Source organism: Dasypus novemcinctus, chromosome 8, assembly GCF_030445035.2.
Source record: "Dasypus novemcinctus isolate mDasNov1 chromosome 8, mDasNov1.1.hap2, whole genome shotgun sequence".
Classification (NCBI taxonomy): domain Eukaryota; kingdom Metazoa; phylum Chordata; class Mammalia; order Cingulata; family Dasypodidae; genus Dasypus; species Dasypus novemcinctus.
The window spans coordinates 80,677,437-80,697,379 of NC_080680.1; the positions used below are offsets into that span (position 1 = coordinate 80,677,437).

Sequence of the window (19,943 nt, forward strand, 5' to 3'; positions counted from 1 at the left end):
GGTGGAGTCGATGTCTAAGAACCTTATTTGTCAAATAGCGAGCATTTTCCATAAAGGGGAGTTGCAGCCCTTTGAACATTTCAAGCATTTTAACCTACTCGTTTAATGGCAATTCCGCCTTAATGTCATGTTTGCGTTAACAGTCACTTCATAGAATAAGAATTCTGCAGTTTGCTTTCAGCGCAGTTTTTGCATGTTTTATGTTGGAGGGGATGGCCTTTTGCTCCTGCACTACCACCAAACAAAAGAGTATGTATCCAGTGTTCTTTTCCTATCGGAAAACGTATGTGATATGCTTAGCTCTGTGCCTGCCTAACATACGAGAAGGGGAATGCTTCATGGATAGGTCAGAAGTGTATTTTGCTCTACTGGAATATATTTTTTTGACATAAGAAACTGTAAAAAATGCTTATGTACTCAGACACCACATCAGTTTTAGTATGACGCTAAATATATAGGGCAAGTTACCACTGTGTCTTTAGATTTTTTAGCCTATAGCACATTTCGGTGCTCAATAGTTGTTGAAAGATTAACATTTGTTTTCCCTGCATTTCTTTTCATAATATACAATACATATATAAATATGTATTCAATATTGTATTCATTTTCTTAGTCTTCCACTTATAGTCAGTTTTTCATATTATATAGCCTATGTGAATATACTTTGTAATGGCTGCATAATATTTCTTTGAATGAGTATTCATACTGTTATTAGTTGAATTAGTTTTAGGCAAATGTTTATCATGATGCTAATTACATATAACCAGTGAGGTGTTGCTCTTTACTTCTGGAGATAGTATGATCTCTTTTTACATAGCTATATTATTGTTAGAAAGTCCTTTCTCCTCCAAAGGGCAGGTATTTGACCCTGTGATTTCCCCCAGGGGTCCCCGTGGTCCAAGCTTCATTCCTTCCTTTGGAAGGATAGATGGCCTCCCTCAATGTGAGGAAATGTAGACTGGCCTCTTGTCTATGACCCAGAGGTTGTAGTTCTCTGTGGTGTCTCCAGGACAGCAGGAGCCCCTAGAACTGCTGTGAAGAAGGGCAGGAGATAAGAGGAGTTGAGATCTAGGAAGAGGAAGGAAACCAGCCAGGAGGAGTAGGTGACTACAATGCACTTTGAACTGATTCTTTCGGTTCTCACTGAGACAAGGCAGCATCCAGAATATTATTCTGTTTTGCAGATCCAGAAACTGAGCCTATAGAATATAAATCACTTGTCTAGGGCCACAGAGCTCATTAGTATCAGAATCTCTTACTCTTCAAACAGTCATCTATGGACCTTCTAGTCTCTCGTGTATTGCACTGATTTTGGCCCCTGGCCCACAGTCTTCTGTATGCTAAGCCGTCGTTGTTGCCTTCAGCTGCCATCATCTGAAAGCTGCAATGCTTTGCAGGCTCTCATCACTGTCTCCTGAACTTCTATCTCTCCCACTATATCTGCCACTGGACATTGTTAGATATTTCTATTCCTTTGACTGCTTCTTTTTTTTTTCAATGTTAATTGTTTCCTGACTTCACTTTCTTTCCCTTTCTGGATGGTCAACTCCCTACACATTCTCATGCCTTCTTTTGTCTTATTTTCCCAATCATCCTCCTTGACACCGTCCCACCAATGCCCATTAATCTAAATATTTGGCTTCTCTGACTAGGTTCCTGCTTCCAACCGTAGCTATATCTTCGGCTACCCACTGGTCAGGTTTTCTCCCAGTCTCCACATTAGCCTTCCCAAACCTTCACCCATTTCTTCCTGCCTCCTACACTCCACTCATCCCTCTCCTCCCCCACCAGCAACTGACCTTGTTTCCTACTTTACAGGGGATATAAAAGTGATCAGAGAGAAACTTCCACAAGATCCTGCTCCCCGAGGCTTCCACCCTTTCTTTCCTCTTGATCTTAGGAAGCAGTATTTCTTCTTCCAGATTTCATCTCCTCCCTCCATCTCTGGGATTTCATTCCATCAGGCATCTCTCCTCTCTCTTCTGCATACTTGAAGGTCTTTTTCTCTACTCTCATGCTACAAAGATTTTTCCTTCCTAAAAAAATGCTTGATTCCACACCTCCCTCTGGATATTGCCTGACTTTACTTCTGCTCTTCTCTTTCAAGTTTCTTGAAGAGACTCCTCAAACTCACTGCTGTTTGCTTTCTGTCTCTACAGCACCAAAATTTCAACTCTGAATTCCCCAAAGACTTCCTTATTGCAAACTCCAATGGACACTTTTCAGTCTTTATCTTACTGGAACCCCCAGCTGTATCTAACATTACTGACCACTCTATCCTTCTTGAAACTCCCTCCCTCCTTGGCTTTCTGGAAACCACTCTTTCCTTCTGATGTCAGAGCCGGCAGCTTGAATGTAGGCATGCTGGAGGCAGATGCCTGGATCCAGCATCTTTCCTGCCTTGTGCATTCTCCCACCCCCAATAAATAAATGCCAACCCCAGGTGCCAGGGTATCAGTCCCTGGGCTGGGCTCTACCAGCCCATACAGAGCCAGGTCAAATTCCAGTGGCTTCCCCTTTATTGCTGACGTAGGCCAGGCTCACAAAGGCCTGCGCCATGTGTTGACGGTGTCTGACCCTAGAGGAGGGAAGAACAGAGGTGAAAGGGTCAGGTGTGGGTATCAGATGTTGGGCCAGACTGGGGGCTGTGTGGGCCAGGGAGTCCAGGGGGCGCAGGGTGGGAGCAGGGATGGCCAGAGGTCCCTTGCTTCTTTAGGGCCTTGAAGTCAGAGTTGCTGAGGATGGCTTCTCGGAGGGCAGGCATCTCTGCAAAAGGCACATAGTCTGCTCCTGGGGGTAGAAACCAGGGCAGGTATGGAGTACTGGGAGTGGGGTGGGCGAGGTAGTCCTGGAGGAATTGTTGAGCGTGGGAGCGACTTCCTACCTGACCTTCTCACTAGGGACCCTAAAATGGCCCCTGGCCCAGGCTGCTCCCTTACCATAAGGCCTCCCTCCTCGTCGCCGTGTCTCCTCAGTTTCAAAGAAAGTCTCATGTTCCTCCCAGCGCCGGTCACAGGCCACGCAGAGGAAATTAGATTCAAAGCAGCTGCAGCAACAGCCTGGAGCAAGCCAAGAAGAGTATAGGAAATTGGGGTTTCTCCATGAGTTGACTGTGTTCTTAACCCTTCCCCACCAACCAGATGCCCACCTCTCTCCTACCAGCTTCCCATCCTCACTCCCAAACCATTTGTTACTCCCTATCACCTGTACCCACCCCTCTGTACTCCCCTTGCCCTAGAAGATACCATGGTGCCTGCAGGGGTGGGACCCGGTAGCTGTGTGGTCTTCATGGCTATGTTTGCAGCGGCATTGGGCCCTCCAGGCCTTGGGATCAAACGTGGCCCGTCTATTGAGCCAGAATTCACCCACCTCCTCTGGGCGTGATGGGATAAAGCAAAACAGGAGGCAGCGACACTGGCCCACACTGCAGGGCACGGATATGTCTATGGAAATGCGGGTGGGGTAGTAGGGTTGAACCAGCTTTCCCATGATAACCCCCTCCCCTAACCAGTAGAACATTCTCCTCCCCTCCCCGCCAACATCATCCCAAGACATGGAAGAGTACAGTTATCGCTCCACACCCGACAGGGGCTGGTCAGTCCTGCCTTACCTGAAATGATGTGGTGTTCCCTCAACAAGTGTCCACAAAAGCACTTGGATTCATCCCCAATCCGGAAACAGTCCCACAGGTAATGGGGGCAGCGCCAGCCAATATAGAGACCTGGAGTGTGGTTGAGTGATAAGGAAAAATAGGAAGGAAAAATATCCTAACCTCCTCTGAGGTGTTCCTCCCCATTCCCTCAAGGGCCTCACTTCTCCCCTCCAGGTTTACTCATCTCCCCTCATGAATCCTCAACTCTATCTACCCCTTTAGAATTTTTCTTTCAAGGTTTTTCATTGTCCCCAAATATCATTTCCCTTCCCATCCCAGGATTTACTCTATCTCGGTCAGCCTGTCAGAGAAGACTGAAGAGAGTCTTCAATTTCTGAGCTGGAATATTATAAATTTTGTTTGAAGAAGAACATGAATCTCATTTGAGTTCTCCATGACTGTGTGGGGTCTCATCTCCTCCCCTGCCCACTCAGAGCCCAACTTTGCTTCCTTGAAATGTCTAAGGTGAGGAAAAGGGGAGATGATGGGCCAGGTATAAAGTAGATGATGGAGATTGGGTCCTAAGGAGCATGGCTCCTGAAGGGACCTGAAAAGGCAGAGAAAGTAGGCAGCCCTAGTTCCAGGTGGAAGGAAGAGGGCTTCCCCTCACTTCCTCAGGTTGGTACTTTCCTACTTCCTTCTTTGTTTGTGGTATTCTTGAAATAATGCCTTCTGTGAATCTGAGCAGGGCTGCCTATGGTTCTCCAAAGGTTAGGAGAAAGGGATAGGTCAGAAGTCATGGGTGATGACCAAAAAAACAAGCTCATGAGGCCAAAATTTGATCTGAAACCATCTGGTTTCATGGCCAATCACACCACAAGGCAAGAGTGGTGTTACATAGAACCAGACAGTACCTCCCACTCAGATTTTCCACCTTCTGTGAGAGTTGAGAGTACCCAAACTTCTAGCCAGTAATCTGAATGAGTCCCTTTGGAGTGGGACTTTTGGCTCTAGGATTCTTATTCCCACTCAGTAGCCTCAACTGAAGTGTCACTTCTACTAGAAAGTTGTCCCTGACCTCGCCACCAGTCTAAGGGCCCTTCCTTTTGCCTATTTAGCTCCTTTTGCTATTCCTATCACAGTTCCCATTAGACTGTGAGTTCCTCAAGGGAAGGGTCTGTTTTTCCATTTATATCTCTAATTCTATCACAGAGCCTGGCATAAAAATAGGACATGAGAGAACATAGATTGCCTGATGATTAAGGGAATAAGAAGCAATTCTTTTAGGAGAAGTGAGAGACCCAGTATTCCAGGGATGTTTGGAGGCAGAATCCTGAAGTTACATAGGAGGAAAAAAAAGACTTGGTATCCTCTAGTTTTTTAACTCTGGCCAGGGCCATAGTCTATAATTCTGTGCCTAACTTGCAGACTAGGTTTTTTAGTCTTACCCATGGTCTCTCAGGATCTAAACCTCTCTAGATGTGGCTTTTGGCTTTCCTGCTTCTGTCTTGATACCTATAGCCTGTAGTGCCAGGGCCCTGTTACACCATGGAGACTTGACTGGCAGGACAGGGTATAGGCAGAGTCACAATGGGGGTGGGTGGGGGCCAAAGTTCCATTAGAGGAACTCTGAACTGTCCAAAGTAGTAGAACATGTTGGATGAACGGGTGAAGTACAGAGGTGAACAAGGGTCAGTTTCTACAGATACACAGAAAGCATGGCTTGAGGGCCTGGGGAAGGCAAGTTCAAGCTCTGATGTGGGAGTCAGTGCCCAGGGAGCCTGGCAACTACATCTAAGACTCTTACAAATGTTAATGTCCTTCATAGTCAAATGGGGCAATGGAGTCTGACTGTGGATTACAGAATGAGGCCCTCTGCTTTCTGCCTGATTCCAAACTCTCTGTTATGGGTGAACAAGGACTAGCAGGGAAGGAGACATTATCTGGGATGCCATTTGACTTTACAGCACAGTCCAACTCCATATTGCATAATCACATTAGCATGATAACATCTCTTTGGGTTTGGAACATCTCAATACAACATACAGATGAACTTACATGAAGGAATTCTTCAACTCAAACCTCTCTCCTGAGTTTCAGACTCATAAAGCTAGTTGTTTACTAAACTTTCCCACAAACAAGTTCTTCTTCAAGTGTGTTATGCCCCACAATTCCCTCCAACCCTTACCCTTGTCCTTTGTTCACTCAACAAATACTTGTCAAGCATCTACCCTGCTTTAGGCACTCAGTTAATAGCATCATCATTCAAGTACTTAATCAAGCCAAAAACCTAGGTGCCATTCCAGGCGTTTCCCTCTCTTTCATCCTACACTTTCATTGGTCAGTTGGATGTGTAGGATGAGAGACTTAGTATTTCTTGAAACTGTCCACTTCTCTCTATCTCTACCCATCCAGTTCTTTCCTGGATTATTACCAATCTCCTACAATGTAGTTTTCCTGTGTCCAGTTTTGTCTTTCTCCAGTCTATCCTACTGTAGAGTGATCTTTTAAAAAACAAATCTGTTCATGCTACTATTTAAAATCTCTCAGTGACTCCCAATTGTCCTCTAGATATAATTCCAACTCTTTAGCTTGGCACAGAAATGCCTGCATGATTCTGCCCTCCCTGAGGTGAGCTGCGCCTCTTGCCCCAATACTCTGTGCACCAGGCATACTGCATTGCTTAGTTTCTTACTGGTGCTGTGTCCCACCATCTCTCACCTTACTCCATTCTTCACCCAGCCCCTTCTCCTTCATGTTATATACTTCAACTGAGAAATAGTCTCTTCTAAGGTTTAGTTCCTGAATCCCCAAGATTGGGTGAACCTTTTCTCTGCTTTTGCAGGACTCTGAGATGACCTTATAACAATTATTAGAATGAACTATAATTGTCCTTTTACTTATTGGTGTATCTCATTAGTCTAAATTATTTGAAAGATTTTTTTTTTTGTCTTTGAAATCCCCTTCCCTACATAGCTAGTTTAATGCCTGGCACATAGTTGGTGCTCAATGAATGCTTGTTGATTGAATAAAAGGAAAGCCTATGTTACATTGCTATTTTGGTACACGTCACATATTTTGTTAGGGAGTCCTGACTCTTCTGATTTTCAAGACCCCCAGTGTTAGAAAAGGACCCCAAATATCTTTCTTCAAGCTTGAACAACACTTGAATTTCTGTATAAAACTTTCATTTAAACAGGAAAATAAAGAAGTTCATGCAGAGGAAGAAGGAATACAGTGGATTTCAAGAGTGGGGAGTAGATAGAAGGTTTTTTTGAGGAGAATGAGGGCTCAGAACAGATTCTTCATTTGCAAGAAAAGTAAGACTGACAGGGGTGGAGGGTAGAGTATCCCTGCAAGAGAATGGAGAAAGCAAACTTCATGAAGGATGGAGATGGATAAATTATCTAGTTTGCCTAGTTTTCTTTTTATTTTAGGCCCATGTTGTTTAAGCATAGCTCTATTCCTATCATATGAGGAAAGGAAGTATGAAAGACCAAAATAGATGCAATGATATCCAATGAATTCAGATGAAAAATTCCAGAATCCTCATAGCAGACCAGGGTGGTCCTCTTACTGAGTAATTCCTATAGGCATGAGGTTCGGTAACACCGGTACATGTGCTCACACGTGGATAGGATGGCATGTGTTTTCTTACTTCATCTGCACACTCTTTACCAATAAGCATGCAGATATACAGTATGCTATGAATAGGACTGTCAAGAATACTGCTTCTGGGCCAAGAATTAGCAGGCCTAGAAAAAATGGCTCTCCTCTCTGATGAGATCAAAATGTGTTGAGTACTCAGGGTGATCATGGGCCTGGCATGCAGGGGTTATCACCTTTTAATGGAGTTCTACCAAGTGGAACAATGCCTTTTGCCATGTCTGAGCAACAAGTTCCCTGGAAACCATCCAGGGTCCTGGGCCTTAGGGTCTGTTTGGTATAGGTTATCAGGACCCTACAGCTGGGCCTGGCTGGTAGTCCTTCTGTTTTTAATGCCTTTGGGTTCAGCCACCTCTCTATCAGGGTTTATATGAATATCCTTGCTTTCCATCTGCATCTACTCTGGCAGTTCTTGGCCTATCTGCCTGCTCCTCTCCTAATTCTGGGCAGGTGGCATATTTCCAAAAAGGGCAGCTATCCATTGAATGGGCAGGTCCACAGATTCTTTTGGGTTGGGGGATGGTCATGGGCCTGTCACAGGCTTTTGCAAGGTTGCCTAGGCTCACCTGTCTGGATGGCATTTAGGGTTGCATCCTTCTCCCATTGGAAAAGATGATTCACCCGAGGACTAAACTTCTCTCTGTGCATTGTCTTAGCCACTGCCACCAGCTCTGCCTGCTTAGCAGGGACCACTGGGTGGACTGTGTAATCTGGGGAGGAAGGAGCTGAGTAAATAGGTGGAAGTAAGGAGGTCCTAAGAGAAGGGGCCATGTCAAAGAATACCCAGCCCCCTTCCTCTGGGGCAGGTCAAGGGCAGGTCAAAGGCAGGAGGAATTACGGCTAACTGCTTTCTTCCCCTTCTTCTTGCCCAGATGCTGTCCAGGTTGGGATCTGTGAGAGGTGCTGTCAGTGGCATTCACCTCCTCCTCAAACTCTTCTGCCTCTTCCCTCTGATTTGAAGATGTGTCCATGTGCACCCGGGCTGAAAGGCCTGAAAAGGAGTGCGTTTGAACGATCTCATATTCAGAGTCCTTTAGGATGGACCTCCTTGCTTGTGGGACGTCACTGGTGGAAGACTGGGAGGGGTAGAGGTCTTCCCTCAGGGCATCAGGGCAAGACACAGAGATGTAGTCTGCTGCTGAATGAATAGTAAGGTGTTTCTCTGGGGCCTTAGAGATGTGACTCCCCACTGGGGCCTCAGGAACAGGGAGCTTCAGAAAGGTATCAGAGATGGTGTGTTCTAAAGGGGTCTCAGAGACTAAAGGCTCCACAGAAGACTGAGAGGTAGGAGCCTCTAAAGGGATCTCAGAAGCAGATGGCACCAAAGGGGATTCTGATGTAGGGGGCTCTAGAGCTGTCTCAGAGATGGGAGGTTCCAAAGGGGATTCAGAGGTGTGAGTCTCTAAAGGGGTCTGGGAAGGGGAGGGTACAAAAAGGGATTTAGCTGTAAAGGGCTCTAAAGGCATCTCAGAAGTGGAAGGTTCCGAGGAGGTTTTAGAGACAGGGTGCTCCTTTAAGTCCTCAGCAGAGGGATCCTTTGAAGAGGGGTGCTCCTCTGCATCCATGGTGGTATAAGGCTCCTCTGTGACCTCGTCTGCTTCCATCTAGTGGTAGAGTAGGGTACAGATTTTATTAGGTTGGGATTGGAGGGTCTGCAAGTCAGGGCAGAGCCCAAGGTTCATGGTGGTTGGGTGGGGGTAAGGATTGAGGAATTAGGATGAGGTGCTCAGTGCACCTGAGCTACAAGATAGTCTCTAGTCCTCAGGGTGTGATGTCAGGAGGTTCACCTATGTACCTGGACCCCATTTGCATGCTGGAACTTAAAGATTGAAAAATTGAAGCAGTCAGAGTTCCATCAGCAGATGGTAGCAGAGGACCATGTCCTAGGAAGGAACCTGAACACACACCTTTGCCAGTCCAAGAGCAGCTCCTGGGCTTACCTTGGGCTGTGGAACACCAGGGATTGAGAATACCAGGCCAAAGTGGGAAGAACTACAAGGAGGTTGCTTCTAGATGAGGGCAGGAGAATGGCTCTGGCAGGGCTCTGCCCGGAGTCTGGTTTTATCTTAGGGACCAAACATCTTCCTCCCTGATGATGCTGTTCTTGTTCAAGGCTTTAACTATCTCCAGCTGTTTTCTGATGACTCCTAAATCCATTATTTCTAGCCCAGACCTTTTTAGTTCCCTTTATTTCACACCCATATCCAACTGCCTATGGGACATCTCTAATTGGATGTTCCACTGGGCATCCAAATCAAACTCTAGGAATTATCTTAGTTTCTTTTTCCTTCAGTATTCATCTCTAAATAGGAACGAAGAACTGTATTTCTTATCTTCTGAATATCCCCACAATCCATTTTCTCCTTTCCCTCCAATTTTGTTTGAGTCTTTATCATCTTCCACCTGGATTGTGTAAGTACTTTGCACCCTCTCTTTTCAAACCATACTAATTCATTCTTTCATAAGTTTGTGTAATTTACACTTTTATGAAGAGCCTGATCTTACACATTTATTCAGGTACTGTGCTAAGCACTGGACTCAGCTGAAAGAGTCTGGGAGAGAGGTTAACTAATAAGGATGACAGGAATGTGTTGGTATGCTAGGTTAAGCCCAGGATGCTTTGGGGAGGGGGGTGTGCCTAATTTATCCTGGAAGGGTGTCCTTTTTAATGATCCAATGGAGATCTTTCAAAATTGCAAACCCAGCCCTGGATTCCTCTGCTTACAAAAATTCAGTGACTCAGTCTAAAGGATTGAGTCCACATTTCTTGGCCTGACAATTCAATGCCTGTCATCATTTGCAACACTGCCCAAGGATTCCCTGCCTCCTGCTTCCTGCCCCCCTCCATACTCCAGAGATACTAGACATACTGCTTCTTAAAAGCACCAGAGCCTTTCTGAAGGGAAAGTTTAGGAAGGGGAGTAGGGGGAGAGGTAGGATGATGGGGAGGAAGATGACCAGAGGTTCAGCGAGAAGAAAAAGGAGCCCGAGGGTGGAGAACCAGATGGGAAAGGAAGGGGAAAGAGAAACAAGGTGGGAACGGGATGGAGAATTGTGGTGGAAGGGAAGGGTAAGAACGGAAAGTAGAGAATGGGAGAGAGTTGGATTGAGGAGGGGGCGAGGGCCAGAAGGTATGGAGGGGAACCGCATGAGGGTTTGGGGGAGGGCCTGTTGGAGAAGCGACATACCTCCGGGCTTCGGTTTGGATGCTACAAGTTCTTGGATCAAGATCTCGTCTGAGGATGGAAGGAGGAGATGTTAGCTCCGAGGGAGGGAAGGCTCTTGGTGGTGGATCAGCCCCGGCTGCAGATGCGGAACGGTGAGAGACCTTGCCTGGAGTCTAAGACTCGGGGCGCGGTCCTAGGACACCTGCTTACCTTCGGAATGGAGCTCTGGCCGGGTCTGGGGAAGGGTGGGAAGAGGGAGGGACGAGGGGCTGCAGAGCAGGTGAGGGGAAGTGCTGGACTGAAGTCTCTGGAACCCCTGCCGGGAGAGGAGGGATCCGTCACCCGAGCAACCGAACGCCCAGCGGTCTCCATGGAAACAGCAGCCGGGTCACCTCCCGGGTGGGTGAGGTCTGCTGGGGCAACTGCGTTGGGCAAGGAAGGTGAGAACCCACAGAGTTCACTTCTGAAAATGGGGGATTTACGGGATTTCCGTGAGAATCTGTTTAGGATTGCGGCTCTCCGCGGGGAAGCCTGCGGTGTCCGGGCTTGCGAGGGTCTCCGTAGCGTGCCGAGGGCGGTCCTCGCGGGCTGTGCGCATCTGAGGGGGCATTCGGGCTCTGGGATTGGGGTGAGAGAGGCAGGGTCTCAGGTAGCTTGGACTGGGGAGGGGTCTGTTCTAGGAGCCCCGCGGGACCGAGCTGGAGACCAATAGGACCAGGCAGGGGGGCGGGCCTTACTGAGAGAGACCAATGGACCCGGCCGGGGGGCGGAGCGGCTCCGACGTCAGGCCGAGGCCGCCGCCGCGGGGCCTGGTTATCGCCGGTCCAGCGCCGCCCGGAGTCACCCAGGCCTGAACTCCCACCCGGATCCCCGGCCCGGCCTCGGCCGGCCCGATCCCGGCCCCGGGCCCACAGGGACGCCGGAGGCCACCCCCCGGGGGTGGGGAGCGGAGCCGCGGGTCAGCTCTGCGAGCGCCCCGCGCTGGCCTGCCCGGCCCCGTCCCCGCCCCGGGCCATGGCCCAGCCCTTGTCCCGGCCCCTCGTCCTATCCCTATCGGGGCCTCGGTCCCCGGCCCCGCCCTCGCCCCGCTTCCCAAATCTGTCCCAGTCCCGGCCCGGGTCCCAGCGAATCCCAAGGTCGGGGTCTCAACCCAGGCTCCCCCTCCAGTCCCTGCCCTTGTTCCACCCCTTCTCACCAATCCCAGCCCAGCCCCATTCCCAATGTTTCCTTAAGCCCCTGACCCAGATCCAGCCCGCGCTCCAAGCCTCATCACATCCCCCGCTTCCGTCGCGTCCTCTGCCCTTCTTCAAGCCCCAGTGCCCAGCTCAGCCGAACCCATTACCTCAGCCTTGGCCCGCATCCCTGTGCTTACCCAAGGCTGGCCGGCAGGCCCGCGCCCCCTCTCATACCCTGCCCCTCTCCCAGCCTCCACTCAAGTCTGGGCTCCAGTTGCCTCCAGCCCTGTTGCTGCTGTTGCTGTTCTCTGTCCTTGGCCCAGGGGCTGGTGAGTGCAGAAGCAGGAAAGGTTGAGACAGGGATGGGGTTTTGGTCTGGAGGGGTGAACTGGAAGGATTCAGGAGAGGTGGGACCTGGAGAACTAGATCTCCGGGGAAGAAGTGGGGAGAGAAATTCGGATAAGAGAAGTCTTACACAACTGAGAGGAGTTGGGAGGGTCAAAAGAGTGGGAACTGTGGACCTTGAGGCTCAGCTCTGTTAACATTTCCTTTCCCAGTGTTCATCCTGACCCCACCTTGACCCTTGCTTTCCCAAGGAAGCCTCAAGGGCTTTGCTCCTACCCTCAAAGTCTGAAGGAGGAGTCATGGTCCCAGGCTAGAGAGCCCCTAGTCCAGAATGGGGAGATAGAGCCTGATATGGAAATATTGGGTCTGCAGTAAACCACGGTTAAGAAAGCAGTTTTGAAGATAACATGTAGCAAACAGAGGGACATGGGTTAGTCACCATTTAACGAGTTTTCTTCTAGTAATAAGTCTTGATTTGCCTGAGAGTAAGTCCTGACACATTGAGAGATCTTTGGAAACCCAGCTTCCATTTTACAGATAGGGAAACTGAGTCTCAGTGAGGGAGCAATTTGCCTATGGTCACATAGCTAATAAATGGCTGTGCTGTGGCTAGGAAAAGGTTTGCTAATTCCTATCCCTTGCTGTTGTTATTTCCTCACTGCAAGATATGCTTAATAGGAAAAAAGACCCAAGTGGGGGAAGGGCTTAAAACACAACCTCTCCTCTACCCTGTCTGCCCACAAGGGGCTTCATCCACAAACTGTTCCTCATTTGTCAGGTGTCAGTCAACCTGGGGCCATCAGCGGGTGAGGAAGTGACTGGGGTAGGAGAGGAGAAGTCCAACTTCTTAATGGGTGGGATGTGGGGATTGGAGGGGGTTCTGGCCAAGGAGACCCCATAAAGACAGCCCCATCATAAGGAGACTATGGTTTCCATGGCCTCAGCCCCCAGCTGCCCCTGGTGGATGGCACTCTAGATAGGATGGAGATGTGCCTGAGAGAGTCTTTGGCAAGAGCAGCTGATGGTAGGGGCAGGGTTTCAGTGAGCTGCAGGGTTCTGGTTTAGTGAACCAGCTTGAGGAGACTATTTTTGCATGCCAAAGGTCATGGCCCCTGCAGAAGTGTCCGAGCTCTATATGCACTTATGCATCTGTGTGCGTTTATATAACCAAGGGATGGACGTGTGCAGTGTGTGAGCATGCTTGTGTGTTGCTGAGTGTATACATGTGTGTTGAATGGGGTGCATGTGAGCCTATGTGTTCTCTGAATGTTTATGTTATTGTGGGAGGGGAGGGTTTATGTTATGGCCCATGCATGTCTCCTCTCAACTCGTCCTGTTCCTCATGTGGACACATCACTGAGGTGTCACCTTCAGAAGTGGATAGTTCTTTGTTCAGAGGCAGTGTTGGGTGTCTCTTGCAACATATTGAGGTAATCCAGCCGCTCCATCCAGTCTCCTTGAAGTAGGGAGCCATAGGGGGGCTCAGTATTGATTACTGCCGCTGGCAAATTGGGCACTTAGCAGAGGGAGTAGCCAGGTCATTTTTTTCAGTTTGGGTGAGGGGGGTCCATGCCTTTGTGCCCAATGCATAGCTTCCATCCCTGCCATCATGGCTTCTTTGTTCATGAGCCCATTGAGCAAGTACTAGGCTGGCTAAGGGAGGAGGATGACTGACAGCCAAAGAGCTATACAAACTTGAGTGGTGAATCTGCCCTGAAGCAGATTCAGGTGCTTTGGGGAGAGTTGTAATGAAGTTGGAAAAGAGCACTGAACAGGCCCACCTGCAGGCAGGGCTGTCTTTAGTGCCCTTAACAGTTGTCACTGCCATGGCCTGACATGCAGGGGTGCTGTGACCTAGCGGTGGTAAATTTTGCCTGAGTAGAGACTGGCAGAACCATTATAGCACAAAGCTGCACACAGTTGCTCCTAATAAATGTTTATTATTGGCTTCAATATTGTCTCAGGGATGAAAGTTACCTCCTGGGACTCCTAGTTCTACCCCTGATCCTTGGTCTTCTCCCTGGGCTTAGCTGACTACAATTGCATAAAACCTAGGCTTGTCTTGCCGTATGTGTGTGTGTGTGTGTGTGTATGTGTGTGTGCGTGGTTCAAATGGTGGTGGAGAATCACCTAGCTGCTCCTGGAAGTACTAGGCTAGGGCCTCCCTCATGTTTCATTTGGGACATGGCTCTGGTAGGGCCTGTTACAACCCCTAACCAAACCTTGGATTGAATGGGGGCTATGGATAGTTTCTCAGGCATCTGCCCTCAGAACTTCTTCAAGCTCTCCTCCCAGCATTCCCAGCTGCTGCTCACTCGTTTTCCCCCACAAGCCTATTCTGTGACTTCTGCAGGCCCTGGCTACTTTGGGGTTGGCTTAGGGAGTTTTTCAATTCTCCAGGACATACCATATTCCTTTGTACCACTGGGCTCCTTGCATTTGTCTGTCCTTGTTTCTGAAAGGTCACCGGTTGCTTTTCACCATTAGCTCCTTGTGAGTCTACACCAGAGGCCTGGCAAACATTTTTCTTCTTTCAACAGTAGCAATGACTGATCAGACGACCCAACCCTGGTACCAGCTTTGAGAAGAAGCAGCCTTTCCCTAACCTTAGCAGAGGACGATTCAGAGCCCTGATTTCTTATAACAGTGCTACTATTCAGGCCCTCAGTAGCTATCAACCTTCTGCCTTCCAGTTGTCACAGCCAGGGCTTCTAGGTAACCTGTTTCTCCTATTTGTTGGCTCTATTTCCCTTCATCCCTCTCAGATGTGTCTCCACTGCTTTCTGAATGCTGTTCTGTGAGCTGCCCAGCCTGTGAGCATCTCTGCATTCCTGGGCAGTGCTCAGCTTGCAAGGTGGCAGGTCTTCCTTGCTGACAGCTGAGACTGATTATGTGGTTTGAACTGGACAGACTAGTCCTTGGGTATAACCACCCTTTGAAGATGAGCACAGGCCAGTCTAGGGCCAAGGGCCTCCACCTATTTAGGACAACTGTCTGGAGGGTGACTCTTGAGGTTTCTTTGATTCAGTGGGGCCAACCTTAACCAGTGTCCCTCCTTCAGCAGCCTCCCTTTCCCATATGCCTCTTTCTCTGTTATTTAAAATGCCTCACTTTTGAAGTTATTTCTCTCATCTCCAGAGAGGAATAGTGTCAGACTAGGTAAGCCCTGTGGGTACCTGCTGCCTGGCTGAAAACTCCCATACCAGGGTCTCCCCTCAGCTACCCTGGCCCCTTCTCTGTCTTGAAGCTGCTTGAGTTGTCTGCATTCTCACCTGTCTTCTCTGGGGTTGGTCTTAAATTTCCAGAGCAGTCAGAATCCCCAGAGCTTGACTCTGAGAGGCCTTGCCTGCCATTTGTGGCCCTCTTCTCCTACCCAGCTGAGCTACTGGGTTATTTTCACTATCACAGCAGTCCCGTTTCTGATGTTTGCTTGGCCAGCTGCTGATACTAGGCTTTCCTGCTCACTTTGGCTCTGCTTCTGACTACCATGATCAGGTATCTTGGCATTTCAATTAGAGATGACTGCTTCCCGCCACTCCCCGCTCCCCCAACTTGCCCAAAATATGCCCAAGTGGTTTGAGATCCCACTGGGTCAACAATTGGGCGCCTTACTGGGCCTTTCCCCTGGGAAAAACATCCTCCTGGCTGCCCGTTCTGAAGCCTGGAGGGCCTGATGCCTCTCCTTTTCTCCTCTCCCAGGGCCCCTCATGGTGGCCTGTGAGCTACTGTCCCTGCCTCTGCCACCCAAGCAGGTCCCTTACCACCTCAACCACACTTTCCCCTCCCCCCTCCTTCCTGAGCCAGTACAAAGACAGCTCTTGTGAAGCTTCTGAGGACCTTTTACTAGTCCTAACCACGGGGGAACAGAGAGGGGAAGAAAGTAAACAGGGAAGTTACACAGTTGTATGCTGACTCCCAAGCCTCACAGGTGGAGTTCCAGTCTGCTCGGTGGCTGAAGAGCCAATGCCAACACACACACACACACGCGCGCGCACACGCTCACACACACACACACACACACACACACCCCTTCTGTAGCTCTGCTTTGTTAGGCTTGGTGAGGTGGCCCCTAAGTGAGGAGCAGCTTCGGGGTGATATGATGAATCCTGATTTTGGATTTAGACAGGTTTGAATCCTAGCTTTGAGTCTCAGTTTCCTTAGCTGTAAAAATAAGTCATTTTTATAAGATCATTTAAGGATTAAACCAGATGATGGCTGGGGCAGCACCAGACCCAGTTCCTGGCTTGGAGGAGAGCATTTGTTGAGGTGGTGCTATTGGTGAGGTTTTGGGTGAAGGAAGACTGGTCTGTCTGCCTGTTGCTTAACAGAAATACCCTCTGTCCTACTCTGCTCCTTTCTCTTTCTCCTCCTCCCCAGGAGGCCTCTTCCTGACTGATTACTCCACCTGCTCACCCCGCAAGCTGAGTCCTTTCCGCTCCTTTGCCAGCACCGAACTCTTCCACTTCCATGTTCCTGAGGACACGTTTCTGGCTGTGTGGAACCTCATCATCTTCAAGGAGCAGGGGGGAACCTTTGGGGACCACTGTCCAGACCAAAGTGTGACTGTGTGAGTGTCTGAGTTAACTTCCCAACCCCCACTTCCTACCCCAGACTAACTAAAGTGTGAGTTTATGACTATCTAAACTGACCTCCTTTCCTGACTCCTGACCCTTGTCTAGATTGAAGTGTGACTGAGCAAGGGCCATGACCTCTGTCTCCTGACCATTTTTCTGATTGCTGAATGACTGCACGAGTTTCTGAGCTGACCTTTTGTCCCTTATAACCTGACCTCTAACCAGGAAGCACTTTTTTGTATATGTCATTATGGGGAATCAACTTGTTTTACTGGTGATGAGTGACAGTTCTTCTTTCTTTTCCCCATTTCCTACCTCCCACCCCATTACCTGCTTTCCTCCTCTCCTAATTCTGGTCCCCCAGGTATTTCCGGTCCGGGGCACCCCCTGTCATCAATCCCCTGCACACACATTTCCCAGGGGATACGGCTGTGCCTGGGGTTTTCTCACTGACCCTCAGCTGGACCCTGCCCAACCGTACCTCGGGCATCTTTAACGTCAGCAGCCCCTTACCTGGGGACTGGTTCTTGGCTGCCCACCTTCCCCAGGCCCATGGCCACATCTCTGTCAAGGTGGGTTGATGCTGCCCAGGGTAGGAGCTGCTTCTCCATCCCTGCTGATTCCTCCCAGAGGCTACCTCGCACCCCAGTCTTGGGCCAGGTGGGCAACAGCACAAGGGTGGCAGGGGTGGGGACACCGCTAGAGGTTAGCAGTCATCTGGTAGAGCCAGAGACATTGACCAGCAGGAGGCAATTTTGGGGTCTTAGGAGGACACATAGTTCCAGGTAAGCTGAAGGAAAAACCAAGAGTCTGGAATTGGTCAGAAACCCTGGCACTGGGGAGCAGTGCTCCGTCCTACTGGAAGATGCAGGGGTGAATTAGGGTAATCAGAAGCCAGTCAGGGACTGGTCAAATGCTGCTGCGCAAACCTAGGACTGGTCTTGTTCTACATGTTGAATGGTTGTACCCTGAAGACTCTCTCAGGATGCAGCCTTCTTTAGTTCATCTGAGAGAATTCGTCCCTCTCCTGTCTAAGTCAGTCAGCTTCCCACACCTCTGGAACACCGTAAGAGACTGCTCTGGGGCAGGCAAGCCATTTACTGTTAAAAGGAGGCTTTGGGTGGCTGGTGTCTAGCCCGTTACCTCCCTTTCCTCTGCATATCAACACTGATTTCATAGAGCAGAAGTTGTTAAAAACGGAGGGTAGGTTCATAGGTCTGGATGCGTCTCCATTCTAGTTTGGAGGGGAAGAAAATGCCGCAGTGTTTTCGTGCTACTCCTGGGTGATGCGGAAGCCAGACTCTATCCTTGCAGTGAGGGAATCTATTGGTTTCTTACTCCTGTCCATTGGAAGATCGGGATGGCCACATGTGTGGGGCCTGTGGTAAGGGTGAAGGACTGAGCATGAGCACAGTGAGGATTTAAGAACAGGACACTGAATAACCAGAGATCTGTTGGGTTTGGTCATTGAGAATTCAGAGGAGCAGAAATTCCCAGTCCTATGAAAATTTGACTTGGGTGTACCTCTCCAAGCTGAGTTTCTTGAGGGCAGGGACTGTGCAACTGTGTCAGACTTACCTCTTCTCTTCCTGCTGTAGCCCAGCACTTAGAGAAGATGTTAAGAGTGCTCTTGAGTGAGCTGAGAATTGCACAGGGGCAAGTGTACTGACATTGCTGTTGTCAGAAATGTGTTCCATGTGTCTATTAGTATGTCTCAGGGTGTCTTGAGGCCTCAGTGGTAAGTCTGTTTCTCCTGAGAGCCAAGTACGAGAGAACTCCCTGGCAAGACCTAGGAGCCCTCTGGATTAAGGCATGTTGGTAGCTTGCCTAGAAGGTCTCTGGGTTCTAGGTAGGCCTTGAATCACTTCAGAATTAAAGATTTTTTATTAGGAGGTATATTTTCATAGGTCTTTGGCCAAATCCAAAGAGCTTATCCTTGATCCCAACTCTGACCTTTGTCTTTTCTAGTGAGACCTGACAGGAAAACTCTTTCAGAAGTCCTTTACTAGTTGCCCAAAATTCTATTCAAGTGAGCAGGAAGGGCCTGGAGCTCAGGCTTGGGCTGGGATTATGGGAGGTTTGACCTGATTGGGAGAGGTCAGTGCTGCCCATGACTGCCATAACATGACAATGGGTAATTAGAAAAGTAGCAGGCCAGAGAATGGCTCATCAGAACCCAAAGGATGAATCAAAGTGCCCAGACCAAAGGGAGCTGGGCAGACTGAAAAGAACCAGGCTGGACATGCCCATTTGCATCTAGATATAGCAAGTGGGTCCTCTGGGACTTGCTACTGCAAGCTCGAGCCTTAGCCAGCAGAGCTCCCCAGGGATGTGGTGGGACCCTAAAGAGGGGAAGGCACAGTTACACCTTTGCCCATGACTGACAGCAGGTAGGGACATCATGAGAGATGTTCAGTCAGGCCTGTCCTATAGGTTGGTAGGGCATGGGTCTTCTCTGTGGTCTATCTAAGAACTTGGTTACCTTCTGGAGTTGTATGTGAGCTTCTAAGGGATCCAAAGCATTCTAGTTCCTCATTAATTTCCCAGAGAAGGCTGTGGGTGGATTTTCCAGAGTGTACCTTCAGGGCTCCATCTTGTCAATACACTTCTTCCTTGTATCATGATACTGATTTCCTGTTAGGCTTGGCCAATTTAGGAAGTTCTCTAAGCTGCATGGGTTGGAGACCCTGGCTTCAAGTTCAAGGATATCCTTGGGTGGGGACTGAAGAGTCCCAGAGATAAGAAGGCAGTGCTGTTTCTGGGGTCATCCTCAGTTTGGGGATAAGCTCAGGCCTCCCTTTATCTCTTAGTCTTTGAGAACATAATCTGCACCAGGCCTTGTGTTGGATGCTGGAGACACAGAGATAAATGAGAGAATGTTAGAGAGAAGCAGGAATTATTTTAGGAGGAAAGAGAAGAGATTGCTTTTAGTGTACTGGAAGTGAGAGGAAGGTGTTAAGAAGTGAGGCCTTATGTTGAGAAGGCAGGGAAAGGCATTCCAGGTGGTGGGAGTAGCATGGGCCAAAGCTTAGATGTGAGAACTGAGGTAGGTGGCTTGGGAGTTGGATAGATGAGGGAGCTGGAGGGGTGAGCAGAGGTCAGATCATGAAGGGCTTGGGATGCTGAACTAGCAAGTTTGAACTTTATCTTGAAGGTGAGAGGGAGCCTTGAAAGGTTATAAATGGGGAAGTGACTTCTTCAGTCCAGGCCACTCTCCTGAGTGCGAGTCCCACACTTCTGCTAGTCCCTGTTCTATGTTATTCACTCCTGTGTTCCTAGACCCAGCACCGGGCCTGGCACACAGGGCCTTGACAAATTTTTGTTGCCCTACTTCCATCTTCTCAAACTCACAAAGTCCAAAACTTTTACTCCTTCTTTCCATGTCCCCTTCCTATCAACCCCTTCTGTCTTGCCCCACACCCTC

At 49.1% G+C, this 19,943-nt stretch overlaps 2 protein-coding genes across 12 annotated transcripts in view; one reads left to right on the forward strand and one right to left on the reverse strand.

Moving 5' to 3' along the window:
- Nucleotides 1-679: 679 nt before the first annotated feature.
- Nucleotides 680-10,719, reverse strand: FAM221B (family with sequence similarity 221 member B). Of its 6 annotated transcripts, none has more exons than XM_058302072.2 (8): nucleotides 10,636-10,719; nucleotides 10,447-10,494; nucleotides 8,097-8,862; nucleotides 7,825-7,968; nucleotides 3,611-3,721; nucleotides 3,246-3,443; nucleotides 2,940-3,059; nucleotides 680-1,032 (listed from the first exon to the last, which is right to left on the reverse strand). In XM_058302072.2, the coding sequence occupies exons 3-8, from the start codon at nucleotides 8,860-8,862 to the stop codon at nucleotides 971-973; spliced, it is 1,401 nt and encodes a 466-aa protein (XP_058158055.1). In that variant the 5' UTR covers nucleotides 10,447-10,494; nucleotides 10,636-10,719; the 3' UTR covers nucleotides 680-970. The 6 variants fall into 6 exon arrangements, with proteins under 6 accessions (XP_058158055.1, XP_058158056.1, XP_004457359.1 ...); XM_058302073.1 differs by lacking the exon at nucleotides 680-1,032 and adding an exon at nucleotides 2,502-2,578; XM_004457302.3 differs by lacking the exon at nucleotides 680-1,032 and adding an exon at nucleotides 2,502-2,790.
- TMEM8B (transmembrane protein 8B) overlaps nucleotides 10,261-19,943 on the forward strand; it is a 32,810-nt gene continuing 23,127 nt past the window's right edge. For 5 of the 6 annotated variants that reach the window (XM_012524690.4, XM_058302068.2, XM_071216853.1 and 2 more), the window contains exons 1-3: nucleotides 11,372-11,929; nucleotides 16,323-16,512; nucleotides 16,884-17,091. In XM_012524690.4, coding sequence (XP_012380144.1) covers nucleotides 11,440-11,929; nucleotides 16,323-16,512; nucleotides 16,884-17,091 — 888 coding nt within the window. In that variant the 5' untranslated portion in view covers nucleotides 11,372-11,439. Of the gene's footprint in view, nucleotides 10,866-11,371; nucleotides 11,930-16,322; nucleotides 16,513-16,883; nucleotides 17,092-19,943 lie in introns of those variants that run through there. The other variant, XM_058302070.1, reaches the window with a different exon arrangement.